This window comes from Astyanax mexicanus, chromosome 9, assembly GCF_023375975.1.
Source record: "Astyanax mexicanus isolate ESR-SI-001 chromosome 9, AstMex3_surface, whole genome shotgun sequence".
Lineage (NCBI taxonomy): Eukaryota > Metazoa > Chordata > Actinopteri > Characiformes > Acestrorhamphidae > Astyanax > Astyanax mexicanus.
Genome location: NC_064416.1, coordinates 16,557,363 through 16,575,368, shown reverse-complemented (window position 1 = coordinate 16,575,368; position 18,006 = coordinate 16,557,363). Strand labels below are relative to the sequence as shown.

Below are 18,006 nucleotides of genomic sequence, written 5' to 3'. Positions count from 1 at the left end.
AGAGGAAATTGATCTGCTTGTTCACACTTGTTCATTCGGTTTATAGTTGATGTAAAAGTTTGCATAACTTCAAACAGGCACCCACTATGGGTTTGTGCACTGCTGTGTGTCAAGCAGGGGTGTACGCACATTGGGGATGCACCTGTTGATAATGCACTGCTATTATCAACTATCATCAAATTACTGTCAGTGGTCCACCTGGTTTTTCTGTTTGGCAAGATAGCAATATACCAGAAATTTATCTGAAAACACCTCAGTTCAAGATCACATAGCTTATGCCATAAATATATTCACAAGCTCCACTGCAATTTAAACAATGTAGCCCAAGGCATAAAAATAGACTGTTGGCGGGGTGTAAGATAGCAATAAGCATTGCAACATGCCTTGTGCAAGGATTAAGATAGGGGCAATAAAGTTGTAATCAGTCAGTCAATCAATCAATCAATCAGTGTAAATATCAAGTAGTATAAATATAAAAGCTTAAAACATAACTGTGCTTCGTCCTGTGCCTTCTATTTAAAGCTATTATTTCTGTAATTTCTTCTTTATCCAGGCATTTTCTACAAATCCTATAATTCTTTAATTCTTTTAACACACACACACATACACATGCACAAACCCCAAGCACACCAAACATCAGGGTCTTATTGAGTGCCGAGCTTTGCTGACAAGCGTGATGGTGCGGCTTAATTTAGCCAGGATGTCTCTTGATTGAGAACACAGTTCCTCTATATTTGCACCCTGTGGACTACAAATTATACTCAGTTGTGGACTTGTTTTGGGTTTTTCTCTGCCAGGTTTAATGATGCCTAGTGAATGACACAGTGTATCAGAGAGCAGGATGAGAGCGCTGTGACTGATAGAATGTGTGATCTTGTTTCTCTTTCAGCTGAAGAGGAAAACCCTGGAGGTGACAGTGTGGGATTATGACAGATACTCTACCAACGATTTCCTGGGTGAAGTGAGTGTTTGCTTGCATTCTGATTCAATGTGCCAAAACACTTCTGAGAGTGAGAGAGAACTCATAATTTTTTTATGATTTGCCAGAACAAGTCGTACCCTTTATCTACGTGCACCTTCTGCTCTGAAACTTCACTCAGCTTTCATGTGCATTAGACTTTTACATGAAGACAAGAATGGGAAAAAATATTGAACATAACATATTAGCTTTTGTTGCAGTGTATATTGAAAAATAACTGTGGTATGTGTGTGTGTTTGTCAGTAATGGTATAGTTACTTTGAAAAAGTAATCCGATTACTGATTACTGATTACTACTTTAAAAAGTAACTTAGTTACTTTATGGATTACTTGATTTTAAAAGTAACTAAGTTACTTTACAAGTTACTTTATTAGTTACTTTCAGCAGCTGCAGACACCACCTCCCGCCGCCTTAACATAAACATTATAACCAGTTTTGCCAATACTCCCTTTATTGGAAAATGCATTTTTAACAGCAACAATTTATCTCTGTTAAGTTGAACTATTTCCTAAAAAAATATGTTTTTTTTTATAAAAATAAAAAAATTAACATAAATATATTTTTTTATAAAAAATAAAATATGGTCTTTCTTGATTTTACTAAACATAAATACTTGTTTTTATAAAAAATATATAAAATAAAGAAAGTCTTTCTTGACCTGACATATTTAACACTGTAAAACTGAACATTGAACCTGTTGTTCTCTGCAGGGCAGCAAGGAGTGGTTTTATAAAACAGAACCGCGTATATGGTCTAGACCAGGGATCACATATTTGCAGACTGGGGTCCGGGTCCGGACCCAGACGTTGTCCAATACGGACCCATACCGCACCCAACTACTGAGAAGGATTTAATTCTGACAGTGTTCATTTAAAGCACCGGAACTTTTCTTGTCTTCACGGTATACGCGCAGTGAACTTCCAATCACGTGTGGTGTAAAATCTTTAAATGCTCTCCTCTGCCAATCAAATTTGTGGCAGACCGCTGCCCTGGCTAGTGAATTGGGACTCGGCCGCAAAAAAAAAAAACCGCTTTAATAAAGAGATAGGGCGCCGAGAACTGGCGGAAAACGAAAACGGGCGGAAACTAAAGACACGCCGAGCGCGAGAGAGAGAGAGACAGGGGAGAAAGCGAGACGCGTGTGATTGGGGAAGAGCGGAGGGGCAATGGGTAAGGGAGCGGTGTGTGTGTGTGTGTGTGTGGAGGAGATGAGGTGGAGAGAGAGAGAGAGAGAGTAACGCACAGTGACTTAAATAAGTAACTTTAATCTGATTACTGGATTGGAAATAGTAACGCGTTAGATTACTCGTTACTGAAAAAAAGGGTCAGATTAGAGTAACGCGTTACTGACATCACTGGTGTTTGTATTGCAGGTGCTGATTGACCTGTCGAACACAGCAATGCTGGATAACATGCCTCGCTGGCACCCCCTAAAGGAGCAAAGTGAAAGCATCCATCATGGCAGAGGTCAGCCCCCACAGGGCGGTGGAGGAGGACCTGGAGGCCAGGGAGGTCAGGGAGGCCAGGGTGGTCAAGGAGGTCCTGGGGGATTGGGTGGGCCTGGAGGTACAGGAGGACAACCAGGCAACGACCAGTCTCCCAAGTCCTCCGTCATCAAGAGCCGAAGCCACGGCATCTTCCCTGACCCTGCTAAAGGTATTCAAACAGTAACATTTAAAAATATATTTCATTTTATAATGAAACATGAAATATAAAAGAGATGCTACTGTGTTTAGATTTCTCTGTACATTAAAAAGTCCTGAAAAAGGCACTGCCAATAGAATAGAACCCTCTAATGCAGTCAATCATGAGCCTAAAGTCAACATTCACAATGCCAGAAGAAATGGGCTTAACTCATTAATGCGCTCGTTCTTGTCTCATGGCTCAATGCAATCAAATGCAATATTTCAAAATCCAATGTAAAGCATTTTCAGAAATCTAAAGGCTGGTACTGCAGTGCAAAGGAACAAACTTCTCAACTGAAAAGCAGATCTCCTTTTCGAAGGCTGGTAATTCATCCACTAGAGGGCAGTAAAAGTGATCATATGGATGAAAGGAATGCAGTGTACAAGAGTGGTGCTGGTAACTTGCGGTTTCTAAGACTGGTAACTCTGATGAACTTATCCTGTGCAGGAATGTTTTGGTCTTCCTTTCCTGGGTTGGTCCTGATGAAAGCCAGTTTCATCATAATGTTTTGATGGTGTTTGCAACTGCACTTACATTTAAATATCCAATACAGCAAATACATTAATATGAGTTGTATAATTATACACTTAATTCAAAAAAGAAAAACTGCTCAGTAGGAATCGCCTTTCAAGAATGAAACTTGGGGGGTAAATGTGCCAGAATGGCAACGCACACTCTAATGCTCATCCATCTGCTGCCACATAAATGTACACATAAAGTACCAAGCAAAAGTTTGGAAACACCTTCTTATTCACTGTTTTTCCTTTTTTTCCTACATTGTATATTCATTTTATTTGTATAATCATCCACACTATGAAAGAACACCTAGGGAATCATGTAATAAATTAAAAATGTCCAACAAACCAAAATACTCAGAATTTAGCTGCTCTTATTTGTGGTGCTGGTAACTTGTAGTTTCTAAGACTGGCAACTCTGATTAACTTATCCTGTACCGCAGAGGAAAGTTTTTGGTCTTCCTTTCCTGGGTTGGTCCTGATGAGAGCCAGTTTCATCATAATGTTTTAATTGTCTTTGTGAATTTTTGGACTTACTGACCTTCATTTCCTGAAATATTTTTTTTCTTTACTTAGTTGAGGAGTTCTTGCAATAATATGGATTAGAACATTAATCAAATAGGGCTATTCACTGTATACCAGCTCTAGCTCTCTTGGTGCACCATGCACCTGCAGATATATAGCCCAGTTGACAGAAGTCCATGGGGCATATCATTAGACTGGAAAGCAAGATTTTGGGAAGCAAGTAATTTTAATCAAATGCCCAACATCTAGGTTCTATTTGGGATCTGACAACAGTCAAGTTTGAGTAGGGAGGCCTTGTTGTGAGGGCTTTAATCCTGAATTTGCTGTAATGTGATAGACTGTCCCAACTGCTGATATAACGATCCAAGGAACCATTGTATAACTATGAGAGTTGACACTCAAATAGGGCTATTCAATATATACCAACTCTACCTCTTTACACAACTGATGCTCTCAAACACATAAAGATTTTGGCTTATTATTGGATATTGCTGTATTAAAATATCCACGTTGTTCCTATTTTCACTACAACTGTCCCTGTGTTCAGACACTCAGGTCCCCACCATAGAGAAGTCCCACAGCAGCCCCGGCAGCTCCAAGTCCTCCTCCGAGGGTCACCTGCGCTCCCACGGCCCCTCCCGCAGCCAGAGCAAAAGCAGCGTCACACAGGCTCACCTGGAGGAGGCCGGCAACGCCATCGCTGCGGCCGAGGCAGCGGTGCAGCAGTCCCGCCTCCAGCCAAGTAACCTTTACTTCTACACATGAGCTCACAGCTTATCTCTACTGTCTCTTTTCTCTCTATCTCTTTCTCTCTTTCCTCCTGTTCTCTCACTCTCCCACTCTTTCTTTGCCTGTCCCTCATGTCCTTACCTATCTGTTTAATCTTTCGTACATTTATACTTTCTTTTTGTTCTGTTCTTTTGAATGTCTTCCATTTAAAATCCCAGATAAAGCACCTCTATTAATTCCCTTTAGTGCATATCAAAAGAGCATATTTCCAAATATTATTAGGAATATTATGTGGTTTATCATAAAATTAATCACTTTTTTATGGTTAAATTGTATTTTAATCTTCATTATCATTTACAATCTTAATTTTAATAATTCGTACAGTTCATAAACTCTCTAAATAAATTTTTAATCATTTCTAAAATCTCCAACCGTTTAAACTAAAACATCCGCTAACCTCCCCCCTCTTCACATTAATATCATAAATATGCCTCAGGCTAGTGTAAAACAAAAGTTTTCCTAATAAAAATTACATCCGCTGTTATTCCAGCTCAGATACTAACCCTTAAACTGTATTAAAACTTTAGATCAGTGATAACGTAGCATGTGTTGCATGAATAAACCCCTCAGAAACGGCATAAACCCCTGTATACTTCCGTCATTGCACCAGCATTGCAGCCTAGTCCTTTGAGATGGAATGTGTATTTAGAAACCCTGTACACATTGAATGCCACAGCATGCCAGTTTCCACCCCCTCAGATACCCCACGCTGATGAAACCTCTACCCGGGTCAAACCCATATTTCTGTTAGCATGACTGTGGTGTGTAAAAGTCATAAGCTGGTTTCATGTGAGAACAACATGCACACATCCAGTACAGTACATGCTCACTATGGGAAATCCATCTCCACACCGGCCAGTGAGAGCCCATGTACCGAATCAGCTGACCGTCAAGGGGGGAGGAGCACTGCGGAGGAGGTGAGACACATGACTCCTCCTTAGTCTAAAACTAAACCTAACCTATTCTTTACACTGTTTCTCAATAATCAACCAATCAACCAATGAACATCATATTAAATACAGTATGTAATAATCTTGTAAGAGGGGGACGTCTTTAAAATATATGGTAAAACCTAAAGCTAGGTGTATGACATTGTTTAATCATTAACTATGAGAGGAATACTTAACCCTGGATATATAAAAAGTAAATTTAGCGTTGTTGTTTTTTTTTTTTTTCATTTATATTTTTGTGCTGTATTGTTTTTATTTCACTGATTTCACTGTCAAATCAAATCCTTGGATGTTAATAGAGGGTGACCACTAATTTGGCTTGACACTGGGGATGTGTAGACATCCACCTTGCTGTGTTCCTGAGTTTCGAAGTGTTCCTACATCTGTGTATGTGTGGGCAAAATTGACATAACTCATTGACCAAAAAAAGAAAAACATATACTGGGTTGCCACATAAGGGCATTAAAAGTCTCATTCTATCGTTTTTTCATTCATTTAATAATAAATGTCCAGTTGTGATCTCTAGAATGAATGAATGCCATGTGAGCTGCTCTGGTGATCCAGTATATATTTAGAACAGTTAAAATGTTTTAAAATAAAGACATTTTTACACTTATAACAGTCTTTTTAAAACCAAATGTTACTTTACAACATGTGTAATGACCTGCTAAGTGCAGTTTATCCAATGACCTAATCTAAGTGTCTCTGTTTCTCATCTTGTATCCAGGCTATAAGTGCCTAAGTTACTCCTTTCCAACATTTTCCTTAGTAACTTATCCCCTTCACTCTAATATTGAACTCACTTACATACAGCTCTGGAAAAAAATAAGAGACCACTTCAGTTTCTTAATCAGTTTCTCTGATTTTGCTATTTATAAGTATATGTTTGAGTAAAATGAACATTATTGTTTTATCCTATAAACCACTGACAACATTTCTCCCAAACTCCAAATAATTTTTTGTTATAAGAGCAGTTATAAGCAGAAAATAAGAAATGGCTGCAATGACAAAAAAGATGCAGAGCTTTTAGACTTCAAATAATGAACAGAAAACAAGTTCATATTCATACAATGTTAGGAGTTCAGAAATCAATATTTGGTGGAATAACTCTGGTTTTTAATCACAGTTTTCATGCATCTTGGCATCATGTTCTCCTCCACCAGTCTTACACACTGCTTTTGGATAACTTTATACCTTTACTCCTGGTGCAGAAGTTCAAGCAGTTCAGTTTGGTTTGATGGCTTGTGATCATCCATCTTCCTTTTTGATTATATTCGAGAGGTTTTCAATTTGATAAAATCAATGAAACTCATCTTATTTTTAAGTGACCTCCTTTTTTTCGGAGCTGTATACCATCATTACATTTACACATACAGTATAAAGCTCATTCAATTCATACAACTCCTTTATAGTGATTTTTTTTTTCGTCAATCAGTGTATCTCTAAAATTATGCACCTATACTAATAAACATTATTACATTCTCAATTACCAAAACTAGGGAAAACAGATTTTTAGTCACCCTAGCTAAATTGATGAGACCTGGTCCAGTCTTTTTAAATCTATCATTTTAAAAGTTTCAAGATTTTGATTTGACGGCTATTAATTGTTACTTTGTGTAACAGTCCCTCCACTTTGTTATGATATTGGCTTGTTTAAATGGATGCTTGCATGAGCCTTACTAACTCTCTTACTCTATCTCTCTGTCTGTATTCTTTTCTCTCTCTTTGTGTTTCTTTTCCTCCCTCCTGCTGTCTTTTCACATTTGCAGACAGAGCAGGACACAGGCTGAATGAAGGAGACGGCTATACTCTGGACAGTGAGGATGGAACAGGCACTAATGCAGTGGACAGCGCTATCTTTCAGGTCCCTCAGCTGTGAGTGCACTCTTTCATCTCAATCCCGGTTCAGTTCATTATTCATTAGCAGTGGAGATCCAGTGCAGTAGGATCAGCCATTAGGTGAGTCAGTTGCTCAGAGGGTCTGAAGATGCGACTGTGCTGACGTATGAATTTGTCTTTTTCTCCATCAGGAAGGCCATTCCGAACGGCTTGGATAAGAGAGGGTCTGATCCTATGAACAGCCTGCCTGACTCTGAAAGTAAGGGTCATACTTTTCATTATATCCTGTGTAAGAGATTCCCTGAGGTCGTTTTTGGGGGTGATTTCTGATGTGATTGTGTTCTTTCTTTTGAGACAGTGAATGACCCTTATTATATTGTTCCCCTGACATCTTCTTATAAGGTCTGCGTGAATTTGCTTAAACAGAGTAGCTACCTGAGTTATCTCCAGAACCATGTTTAGATTATTTAAATTAAAAATCACAGGAGATCAGCAGTTCTAGATATACTTAAAACTGTCCCTCTTAGACCAAAAATCACTCTATTTTTAAACTCACGGAAATCACATTTATTACCATTCTAAATGCTTCACATACCTGAAGTTTCTTGCCCACATCTGCATGGTTTTATTATTATTACAACTTTAATCAATCTATAACAATATAAACTTCACTAGTAGTTACACAGTAGCTTACTGTGTAATTACATGGATTGTTAATGTGTACCTACACAGGTACTAGAAGCATAATATAAAATTGGACTGATTATTTAACTTATTTTAGGGCAACATTTTTATTTTTTTGCCATGTAAGTAGCCCATTAACGATAAAATCTAATTCATACTTTATGAAAGGAAGAATTAATACATTTTCTGCTGTAGAGATATTGTACAGAAGGCAGAAGTGACAGTAAAAGGACTTTGCAGGAAGTGGTAAAATTGTAACCTCTGTAATCTGATTCATGCCTGTATGCAGTAGAGTACAATGTTAAAGCAAAGGCACCTGATGCAGGAGAGCACTGGTGGGCCGCTGTGCCCCTAAGGTTGAATTAGCGCTTGTCTAAAAGCTGTTTATGAGACTCTGAGCCTGTCGGCCTAACGGATACAGCGCTCCTCTCCTTCTGTTCTACCATAACCGTGCCACTGTGTCATTGCTCTACTCTTCTGAATTATTCATCACAGCTGTGTGAGTGTGTGTGTGTGTGTGTTAGGAGAAGGCCGCAGAGGAGACAGGCTCGAGTCTGGGCTGTAACCTTGCCCAGACAGACTGATAAATACCCTTTAAAAGCACAGAACATTTTCTTATAAGAGCAGCAACGTCCTGATATATAAATAATTAATTATTTTACTTTTTAAAACTACATTTAACAAAAAACATTTAATTTAATGTTAGAATGTTACTATATAAATATATATATATATATATATATATATATATATATATATATATATATATATATATATATATATATATTATATGAATGTGTGTTTTTGGTTGGTTATATTACACAATTTAACACAATTCAACTCTCATCCACTAGAGGTCACTGAATGTTTTCTTCTATTTCCTGAATATGGTAGAAGTTAGAAGGTTTTTTTTTATCTCTATTCTATAAGGACCCTTGTTTTTTCCACATTTTAGTTTACACATTTGATCCACCCAGTTAGCTAATTAATATCTTTAAAAATTTTATTTTTACTTCAATCCAACTATCATTGGAACAATCTAAAATTAATTAATATACAGCCAAAATTAATTTAAAAAATAGCCTTGTACTAAAGCAAAGCCATTATTATACTGAGAAACATTATTGCTACAGCTTTGAATCATTTCTTAATGTAAACGCTAATATTTTTTATAATGATAGGATGAGTGTTCCTTCAACAACTTCAACAGTAGTTCTCTGAAAATCTCTTATAGCCTAACAATTACTGTAACTTAAATAAATATATTTAAACATATCAATATTTAATCCCAACTATTTGAATCAAATCTGCTCTAAAAACAGTGGTGATGCCCAGCTCTAAAATACTGTATGCTATATGGGTTTTTTCAGAACCAGTGGCATAGACACATGTCTATCAGTCAACAATCTTTAACCAAAAGTAGAGAGAGTGAAGCAGGGGAAGCACTTTCCGCTATTTTGTGACAAGAGCCAGTGTCTTATTAGACCACACCCACACCTGTAATCATTTGTATAGATCTATCTGTGACATCATTGCTTGTCGATCTTTAAAATAAACCTTTTATTGTAAATGAAATAAGGTTAACTATATCAAAGATATACTAAATCTAAACAATTTGACTCAAATCTATTCAGAAAATGGTACCACTTCAAAATAAGACTACCTTTATAAAGGGTTTATAAATGGTTTACAATCAGTTTATTAATGGTTACTAATTAGGTGGTAAATGCCTTAAAAATCATTAATAATCAGTTATAACACATACATAGAAAGGGCAACAATATAGACGGCTGTGGGTTCACTATTTGACAAACAACAAGTCATTGTTGATCTTTCTACGTATGTGTTATAACTGATTATTAATGATTTTAAGGCATTTACAACCTAATTAGTAACCATTAATAAACTAATTGTAATTAACCATTTATATACCCTTTATAAAGGTAGTCAGTTGGCATGTTCTGGAACCAGGCTTTTAAACTAGTGCAGTGATAATCAAAATTGTGTGTTTTTTTTTTTTTTTAGTAATAGGAGTGTATGGTTTGTTGTTCTGACTTTTTAATACTGACATATATTCCATTAGATTTCATTAAGATATGATAATTCCTGTTCATTCTTGTTGATTTAGAGATTTCTGTTCATAGGTTATTGCCTACTGATGTTAGCTCCTCCTCCCCTGCCTTGTCAGACCAAATCATTTTCCCTGAACTTAATAATACATATATTTAGTGTTATAATCTTTTCAGTGTGCATACACTCTGAAGGCAGATGCACTGTGGATTTCCCAATGATGTTAACGTTCTCATTACCTTTATGGATTATGGATTAGATAAGAACCAGATGATGGGGGAGATCAAGGTGGCTCTGAAGAAGGAGATGAAGACTGAAGGAGAGCAGCTGGTCCTCGAGATCCTCCAGTGCAGAAACATCACCTACAAGTTCAAATCACCGGACCATCTGCCTGGTAATGAAAAACTCTCAGCCCAGAAATTCACACAGGATTTAAACTGTGAACAAAAACAGAAAGCATGATAATTATAATTATGGTATAATAAGTTCTTAGAACTCATGCTGTGAACTCATACTGTAACATATTGTATATCATCACTGTGCAATGTGAATTTTTAGTTTACTTCATCATTTGAACACATAAAGTGTATTTTACACTGTGTTTAATTTTCCTGTTGAATGATCTAATAGAAATTCTCCAAAATGACCTTAAATAAACTCTTTTACATTGACTTCTATTGAAAGTTAAGTTAAGTTTTATTGCTGTCCTGTAAAGTTGCTGTTTTGAAGATACTTGTTTTTCATTGGACAGTGACTATACATAACATATACATCATATATATGATCTGACTTTTTTATGTACAAATATGTGTTGAGTAAAATTATTCTATAAACTTCTGACAACATTTTATCCAGATTCCTATTAAAAGCAGTCCAGCTTTGTTTAATGGCTTGTGATCATTCAGCCTTCTTTGATTAGATTCCAGAGATTTTCAATGGGGTTCAGGTTTGGAGAAAGAGAAATACAGTGCCAATCTGATCCAAATCATAATTATAATTCAATTTGTAATTAATTTTAATTCAACTTTGGATGCATTTTACAGTGTAACTTGCACTCGCAAAACAACAACAAAAAAGAGTGGTAAATCTAGAGTACTGTTAAATCCAACAGTATGACTACATAGTATTAATGCCTGCATTTTTACCAGACCTTTTACCCATGCAGATAGATTTTGATGCCCAGACAAACAGAGGGTTTAAAGGCCAAATACTGATATTATCTTCCTGTTCAGACTTGTACGTGAAGCTGTATGTGGTTAACGTGGCGACGCAGAAGCGGATCATTAAGAAAAAGACCCGGGTGTGCCGCCATGACAGAGAGCCGTCCTTCAACGAGACGTTCCGCTTCAGCCTCAACCCGGCTGGTCACTCCATTCAGGTGAGAAAGTCTGAGAATAACACAGAAAACCATGTATTCACAAATAAACACAACTTATATAGCATTGTTTTTTTTGTGCTGTTTGGGCCTATTTCAAAGATTATGGTGCAATATTCTGATTGGTTAAGTTCAGGGAACAAAGATAGCATCATTAGATACAAAGATAGCATCATTAGATACAAAGATAGCATCTTGGTCATTATCAGGATGCTGTTGGCTGGATATTTCTGTTCAGTGGGCTGGTCTCGATCCATCAGTGACACTGAGGTGTTTAAAAACTCAAGCAGCACTACTGTGCTAGTCCACTCATACCAGCACAACACACACTAATAACACCACCACCATGCCAATCAGTGTCGCTGCAGTACTGAGAATGAAGCTGTGTGAAGCCATTGAAGCTTAATAAATGAGTGGACAATAAGTGTAGTAAAAAAGGGGCAGTCATAATAGTGTTTGACTTGTAGACAATGGAGAGGAATTAGTGCCAAATTCAAAAGCAAACAGTACCATGGAAAAATGTTAATGCAATCCACAAGATGCAAACATCCCTTAATAACATGCAGAATATGAGCCAAAATGAAATGTTAAACCACTATAACATTACATTTCACTGCATTTGATCTCTGTATTAAAAAACAATACAAACAAATTTACATTTTCAAACCCAAACGCTGAATATGTGTCAGAATTGCACTTACATTGTATTCCACTGTGTGGTGCTGCAGAAGTTCAAAAGCGAACCCCATACCATTGTGATTTGCAATTCATCTCTAGCCAACGCGGAGTTTGTGCCACAATGAAATGCAATCACTGTCCAATAAGAACCCACAAATGAAATTGGGGCAGGGCTGAGAAAGCAGTCAGAAAGAAGCAATCATAACTGTACCAGAGAAAATGTCTTTCGCAACAGGATATAAAAGGAAATTGTATTCTACTCTAATTCTATAAATTATGGCTAGCACAGTTACAGATGACTGCGTGATTTTCAGAGTTGTGTATATTTTAACATTGGCTTGGTTCTCACGCTTGGGATATTTTCACACTGGCCTTTTTTTACCAAACCTGGGTGCACTTTCTCCAGGGGTTCGGTACGTTTGGTCCAGTGTGAACGCTGCTTTTGAGCCCAGGAGTGATCAGTACAGAGGAAAGATGGGTGGTGGGGACAGTGGGTTGTCTGGGGTTCGTTGGTGTGGACTTCCCATTATTGAGTTTTACTCTGACTGGTTTCTCTTCCTCGCCCCAATTTCGGTAGTGGGTTCTTTCATTGTGTTATGAATTCCATGCTGCTTGTAGATGGAACGCAATTCTGTGCATTGTGATATGCACACAGTGGAATACAATGCAGTTGAGCTGACTGCATTTTTAGTGCAATTCTGACACAAATTGAGCGTTTGGTTTTGAAAATGTAAATTCTTGTGCATTGTTTTCAACAGAGATCAAGTGCAGTAAAATGTAATATAATAGATGTTTTGCGTTTCATTTTGGCTCGTATTCTGCATGTTAGTGAGTTTGCTCAATGCAATTCATGTCCACTGTAGTATTTGTTTTTTTTTTTAATTTGGCACTAATTCCTTTTCCATAGTAGACCATAGTCCTAATGTTCTAAAACCTCGTGTATTCTCTAAACTTCATTTACACACACAGCTGTTCCTGGTGTCCAACGGAGGAAAGTTCATGAAGAAGACGCTGATCGGCGAAGCCTACATCTGGCTGGACACAGTGGACATGAGGAAACGAGCGGTGAGCTGGCACAAGCTGGTGGCCAGCTCTCCTCACACCCAACCCTGAGCTCCACAACCCAGTGCTGCCCTCAGGGCATGAAGATATATTGAGCTACAGGTGTCCTCCACACTAATAGCCAGGCTTATAATGCAGAAAGTAATTATGATGAAACAAAATGTTTCAGTAAATACTTAAGCTTGTATTGACAACCTATGAAAAGTACTACAAATCTTTTTTTTCTGAAATTCAGAGCACAAAATTGCTCACAAAAAAAAAAAGATCACATATTTACCTCCCAAATGTCTTGGCCAAAGCCGTCACCCTATGACAATACCTGCTGATACACTCATGTAAAAAAATAAAGATAGAATTTTAGATGTGCTTTACATTACAGATGATCTAACATGATCTTTCAGCAAGTCTATCACTATCCATTCTAGTCCTTACATCATATTTTGTTATATATTTGTCAAATGTGTTTTTGGCATTGGTTTAACATCATTAACGCAATGTCCACACAGCATCGTACAGAACAGATAGCGTCTTTTCTACGCTAAAAACAGGAAAGATGCTTTTTTTCTTTTCGTAACAATCAATGTAAGACAATACATTATGTACAGCCAATGTACAGAGTCTTTATATGTAGATGGTTGTGCAGATCTGAATATATACAGAGATATTAGTAGCAGAGTCTGTGACTTTTTCAGAGAATCTAGTCTCCTCTTTCACCCTCGATCCACTCTATATTTTCTATATTATGAAATAGATCATATCAGATTATGTAAAAGATAAGACAATCCTAACTCAGATGTAGTGACTGTATCAATTGGTGAATTCAGTGTGAACCTCGAGCATAGCTCCATCAAGCACACGTGCGCCGTGATCCTCAGTCTTTGGTATCCCAACCCGAGTGACCCGTCCTCAATTCCTCAGACTGTTCATTCAAAGATTTTGTGCAGTATTTCTTTGAGTCTGAGGATCTCGATATCATCATTAATATATCATCAACTCTTCACATGGACTCGGTTCTCACAAGCAGCTGCGATGACGGAATGAAAACTTCGGCTAAACCACAGATAGTTGGTGAACTATCCGAAGTGAAAATCTTTCCTGGGTATTTTTTGACGTCATGTTTTGAACACGTCTATTCGTTCGAGACCTTCAACTAACGTAACTCTAGTTGTTGGAAAAAAAAGTCCTGCGTCCTCAAAAATGGTTGGTTTTCCATGAGGCCGCAGAGACGCCTACTCGGAGATTTAAATGCACAGTATGATTGTATGTGACCATATTTTTACGTTTTTTTTTTTTTTTAAGCATCTTGGAGTAATTGTCATGTAAATGTTCCGATGTCGTCAGTCTTGTTCTCTGTTTTGTGATAAAGTTCTGTGTTCAGACGAAAATATGCAACGAAGAAAAAAAAATACGAGACAAAAAAAAAAATGAAATAAAACAAGATGCAGAATCTCTTCACTTTGACTGGGGGATGGCGTCCCTCAAGGCTAAGTAATTGGCCCTATTGAAATCTGGTTGCTGTTCGTGTTTATTTCAAATGGTGCAAGATATCTGTCTATAATTGGTGTCACTGCCCATTTGTGGTGCAGTTTAATGATGCAGTTCTATTTTCCTTTTGTTTGTTTGTTTGTTTGTTTGTTTGGTTGGTTGGTCGTTTGTTTATTTGTTTGTTTTGCTTAAGGAATGATTGTTCGTCGCTGGTCTGTTCATGTCTGTTTTATCAGTACCAGAGACTAGTACCAATGTCCCAAACACATTCACTGCCACTTTGCCCTGCACCATATCAGTGTAAATGATGCATAGCAACACCAGTGCAGTCGTCTGATGTCCGCGTTGGTCATCAGAACACCAAACACACCAGACGATTAACTCAAGCGTCGACCCAGAGCATCAGTCGTCTTTGGGCTGAAGATGTGGAGGAGCTAATTATGAAAAACTATATAGACACACGGATTTTCTTGAAGCAGCAGTGTTTTCTTCAGTAAAGTCAGTGGATTTCTTTATGATATCATATCATATTTAATACATTAATAATACGTTGTACATAGTGATAGTGAGAGTGTACAGATATCACGTGTGCGTGAACAATGACGTCTTCATGCGGTGAATAAAGGGTTGTTGTCACAGTGAGATGAACTAACACGTGCCAACCTAGTGTCCTAACCAAATCCACTGGTTCAGTTTGGGTAATTCTATGCAACATAATAAATTATGTCTGGATGCATTTTTCTTAATGTGTGTAAATCGGTGCGAGTTTGTCTGACTAAATATGTACCTTATAAATATTATTTTACTTTTAATGAACATAGATATTGTAAAAGATATATATAAAAAATTTAATTATTGTTTTTTTTATTATTACTTGCTGTTATGACAGTATATGTTGAGCTCATGCACTTTAGTTATAAGACACTGTTCCAATGTGTTCTGTTTGACTTTCCATCATTTTAAATCCTGTTATTGCTATTAATACAGTGACATTTGAAAGGTCACGGGAAAAAAGCAGCTCTTCATCTACACCAAAAGAAGCACTGAAATACATTTCAGCCTTGCTGGTGCTCTACAGATTTAAGGGCCCACTTTTGACGGCCAATCAATTCAACACATTGAATATCATCAGCTCTGTGTCTGTGCGTGTAGCGTCCCGCCGCTAATGTAGTGTTGTGTATCTTGTTTTCAATCAATGCTGTGTCCCCTTTAAATAACGACAGAAATAATGGCTCCGCCCACATGGCCGTCGTGTTCTCTCTACGTAGCCTGATTTGTCATGCCGTATTCCTGGGAAAAACGTACATTAAAGACGAGTCTGATGTATTCAGTTGCAGTAAACAGTGTGAATGTGATTAACGGATTATTTTTGATTCTGTAAATACACGAGATATTTTCTATAAGAAGAGGTTTGAATTATTTATTGGTCTGACATTGAGCATGTGAGTGCGATCTCAAGGTCAAAGTCCTGTCTGTACATATGTATTTGTCTAGCTATGTGAGCAATTCATCCATTCGATTGACCCAACGATGACCCAACCTCTCCAATAAAGATCAATGAGTGGCATTTCTCAGAATTAAGAAGATTAAGAGAAAAAAAAAATAACACACAAAAGGAATTCTTTTCAACTCCGATGGTTGTAAAAGAGTTTCTAGGTTTTACATGGATGTTGCATGTTTCGCTAGATGTTTGTTGATATTTTTGCCTCCAGATTCTGTTTAAAAAGAGGGACGCTGAATAGATTTATCTGAAGATGTATGCTGACTGTAAAAATGCTTGTACAATGAGTCTTGTTTTTCACTTCGTGTAAAAATGAGAAATTTAATGTTTTTGTGGTTGTCCACAGGATGTCATGGAATTATGCAAATTGTGCTGTAGAAAAAAATAACAACAATAAAATGTTTCCCTGAGTCTAAATAATAAATATTAAAGAAGAGATTCTATTCCAAATGTGAAAAAGTGTTGTCTTTTTTTCTATCAACAAAACATAATTTTATATTACGTAATACGGTGTACCACCTGACTACAACAAGGTGGATTTCTATTTCTACTGTAGCCATCTTCATTGCTTGAATGTTGGATGTTTTCTTTTTCTCAGTTTCACAGAGTGTTTACAGGTGAAACTAAGCTGTATAACCCACTGACTTTTTTCAGTTTTAAGTTTACCTGAAGGACCAAAACAACATAGTCCAAATACTAACTGTAAAAAAGGAAACATACTTACTTACAATTACACTTATATTGCACCTTTCTGCCACTCAAGGCACTCAAGGAAGCTTACAATTACATTCCATACACTTAACACACAACGGCGAGAAGTGGCAGGTGCGGCAGCCAATCACGCATAGTGCACTCAACCGGAAACAACCGTCTACCTGGAGGACTGCACCGGGCACTGAGGAGCTGACCCAACACGGAGTGCCAGTCCATATGTGGGCATACAGTCACACACACACACACACACACACACACTGAGTACTGAGAAAGTGCACAGGTAGTTAGTTAAAAAAAGACTGTTTACAAACACAGTACCGCGAGGTTGTTCCGCCATCTTGAGGTGCAGTCATCTTGAAATAAAGTCACAATAAGTTGACTAATCAGCACAAACAAATAGGTAGGATGAAGGAACAGATTGCAAAATTAATTCTGTGGAAATGCATACATTCCCGCTGTTCACAACTGTTCACAATTCTGTCTGTTAAACACATTCTAGCAGCAGGCCTAAGGATAGACATAATTTAATGATAAAGGTCCCTGTTTATAACAGCCTAACAATTTCTGTAAAACAGTCATTTCTTTAATTTTTTACTTTGAGTGTTGGAATGAAAAAGATAATTAATAAAAAAAAATGTAAAAATGTTAATTGCCTTTTTAAATAGAGTCATATTTTAAGGAACATGCATTTGTGGGATGAGCAGTACAGATGAATATGTGGGTTGCGCCCATGAAAAAGGTAAACTTGCTGCTGTCCTTTGAATCATTATGGCAGAACCCAAGTACACCTGAGCTTAAGGTCACAAACTGATGGACGGACATTCTCCCTCTCCTTCAGTATTTTATATTGGGAAGAACTCATGGTTCCATCAATCACAGCAAGTTGTCCAGGTCCTGAAGCAGTAAAGCAGCTTTTCAGTATTATGTTCTTTTTCTGTAATATAATAAGACACACACTTTCCAAAAAGTTCCACTTTTGCCACGTCGGTCCACAGAATATTTTTCTTAAAGTCCTGGGGATTCTCTGGGGAACTCTGACATGGATAGTATTTTTGAACGGTCTCTTTCTTATTACTGGATCATTAAGATTGGCCTTATCTAAAGGGAAGGTGAGACCTGCAGTTCTTTAGGTTTAGATGTGGTTGTGGGTTAT

General features: G+C 37.3%; 1 protein-coding gene across 8 annotated transcripts in view; it reads left to right on the top strand.

Moving 5' to 3' along the window:
• The window catches only part of pclob (piccolo presynaptic cytomatrix protein b), a 129,302-nt gene extending 112,714 nt beyond the window's left edge, over positions 1-16,588 (top strand). For all 8 annotated transcript variants that reach the window (XM_022679579.2, XM_049483372.1, XM_049483371.1 and 5 more), the window contains 8 exons: positions 890-961; positions 2,354-2,636; positions 4,254-4,448; positions 7,215-7,320; positions 7,476-7,543; positions 10,298-10,432; positions 11,271-11,416; positions 13,061-16,588. In XM_022679579.2, the coding sequence (XP_022535300.2) occupies positions 890-961; positions 2,354-2,636; positions 4,254-4,448; positions 7,215-7,320; positions 7,476-7,543; positions 10,298-10,432; positions 11,271-11,416; positions 13,061-13,204 (1,149 nt within the window). In that variant the 3' untranslated portion in view covers positions 13,205-16,588. The remainder of the gene's footprint in view (positions 1-889; positions 962-2,353; positions 2,637-4,253; positions 4,449-7,214; positions 7,321-7,475; positions 7,544-10,297; positions 10,433-11,270; positions 11,417-13,060) is intronic.
• The last annotated feature ends 1,418 nt before the right edge of the window (positions 16,589-18,006 follow it).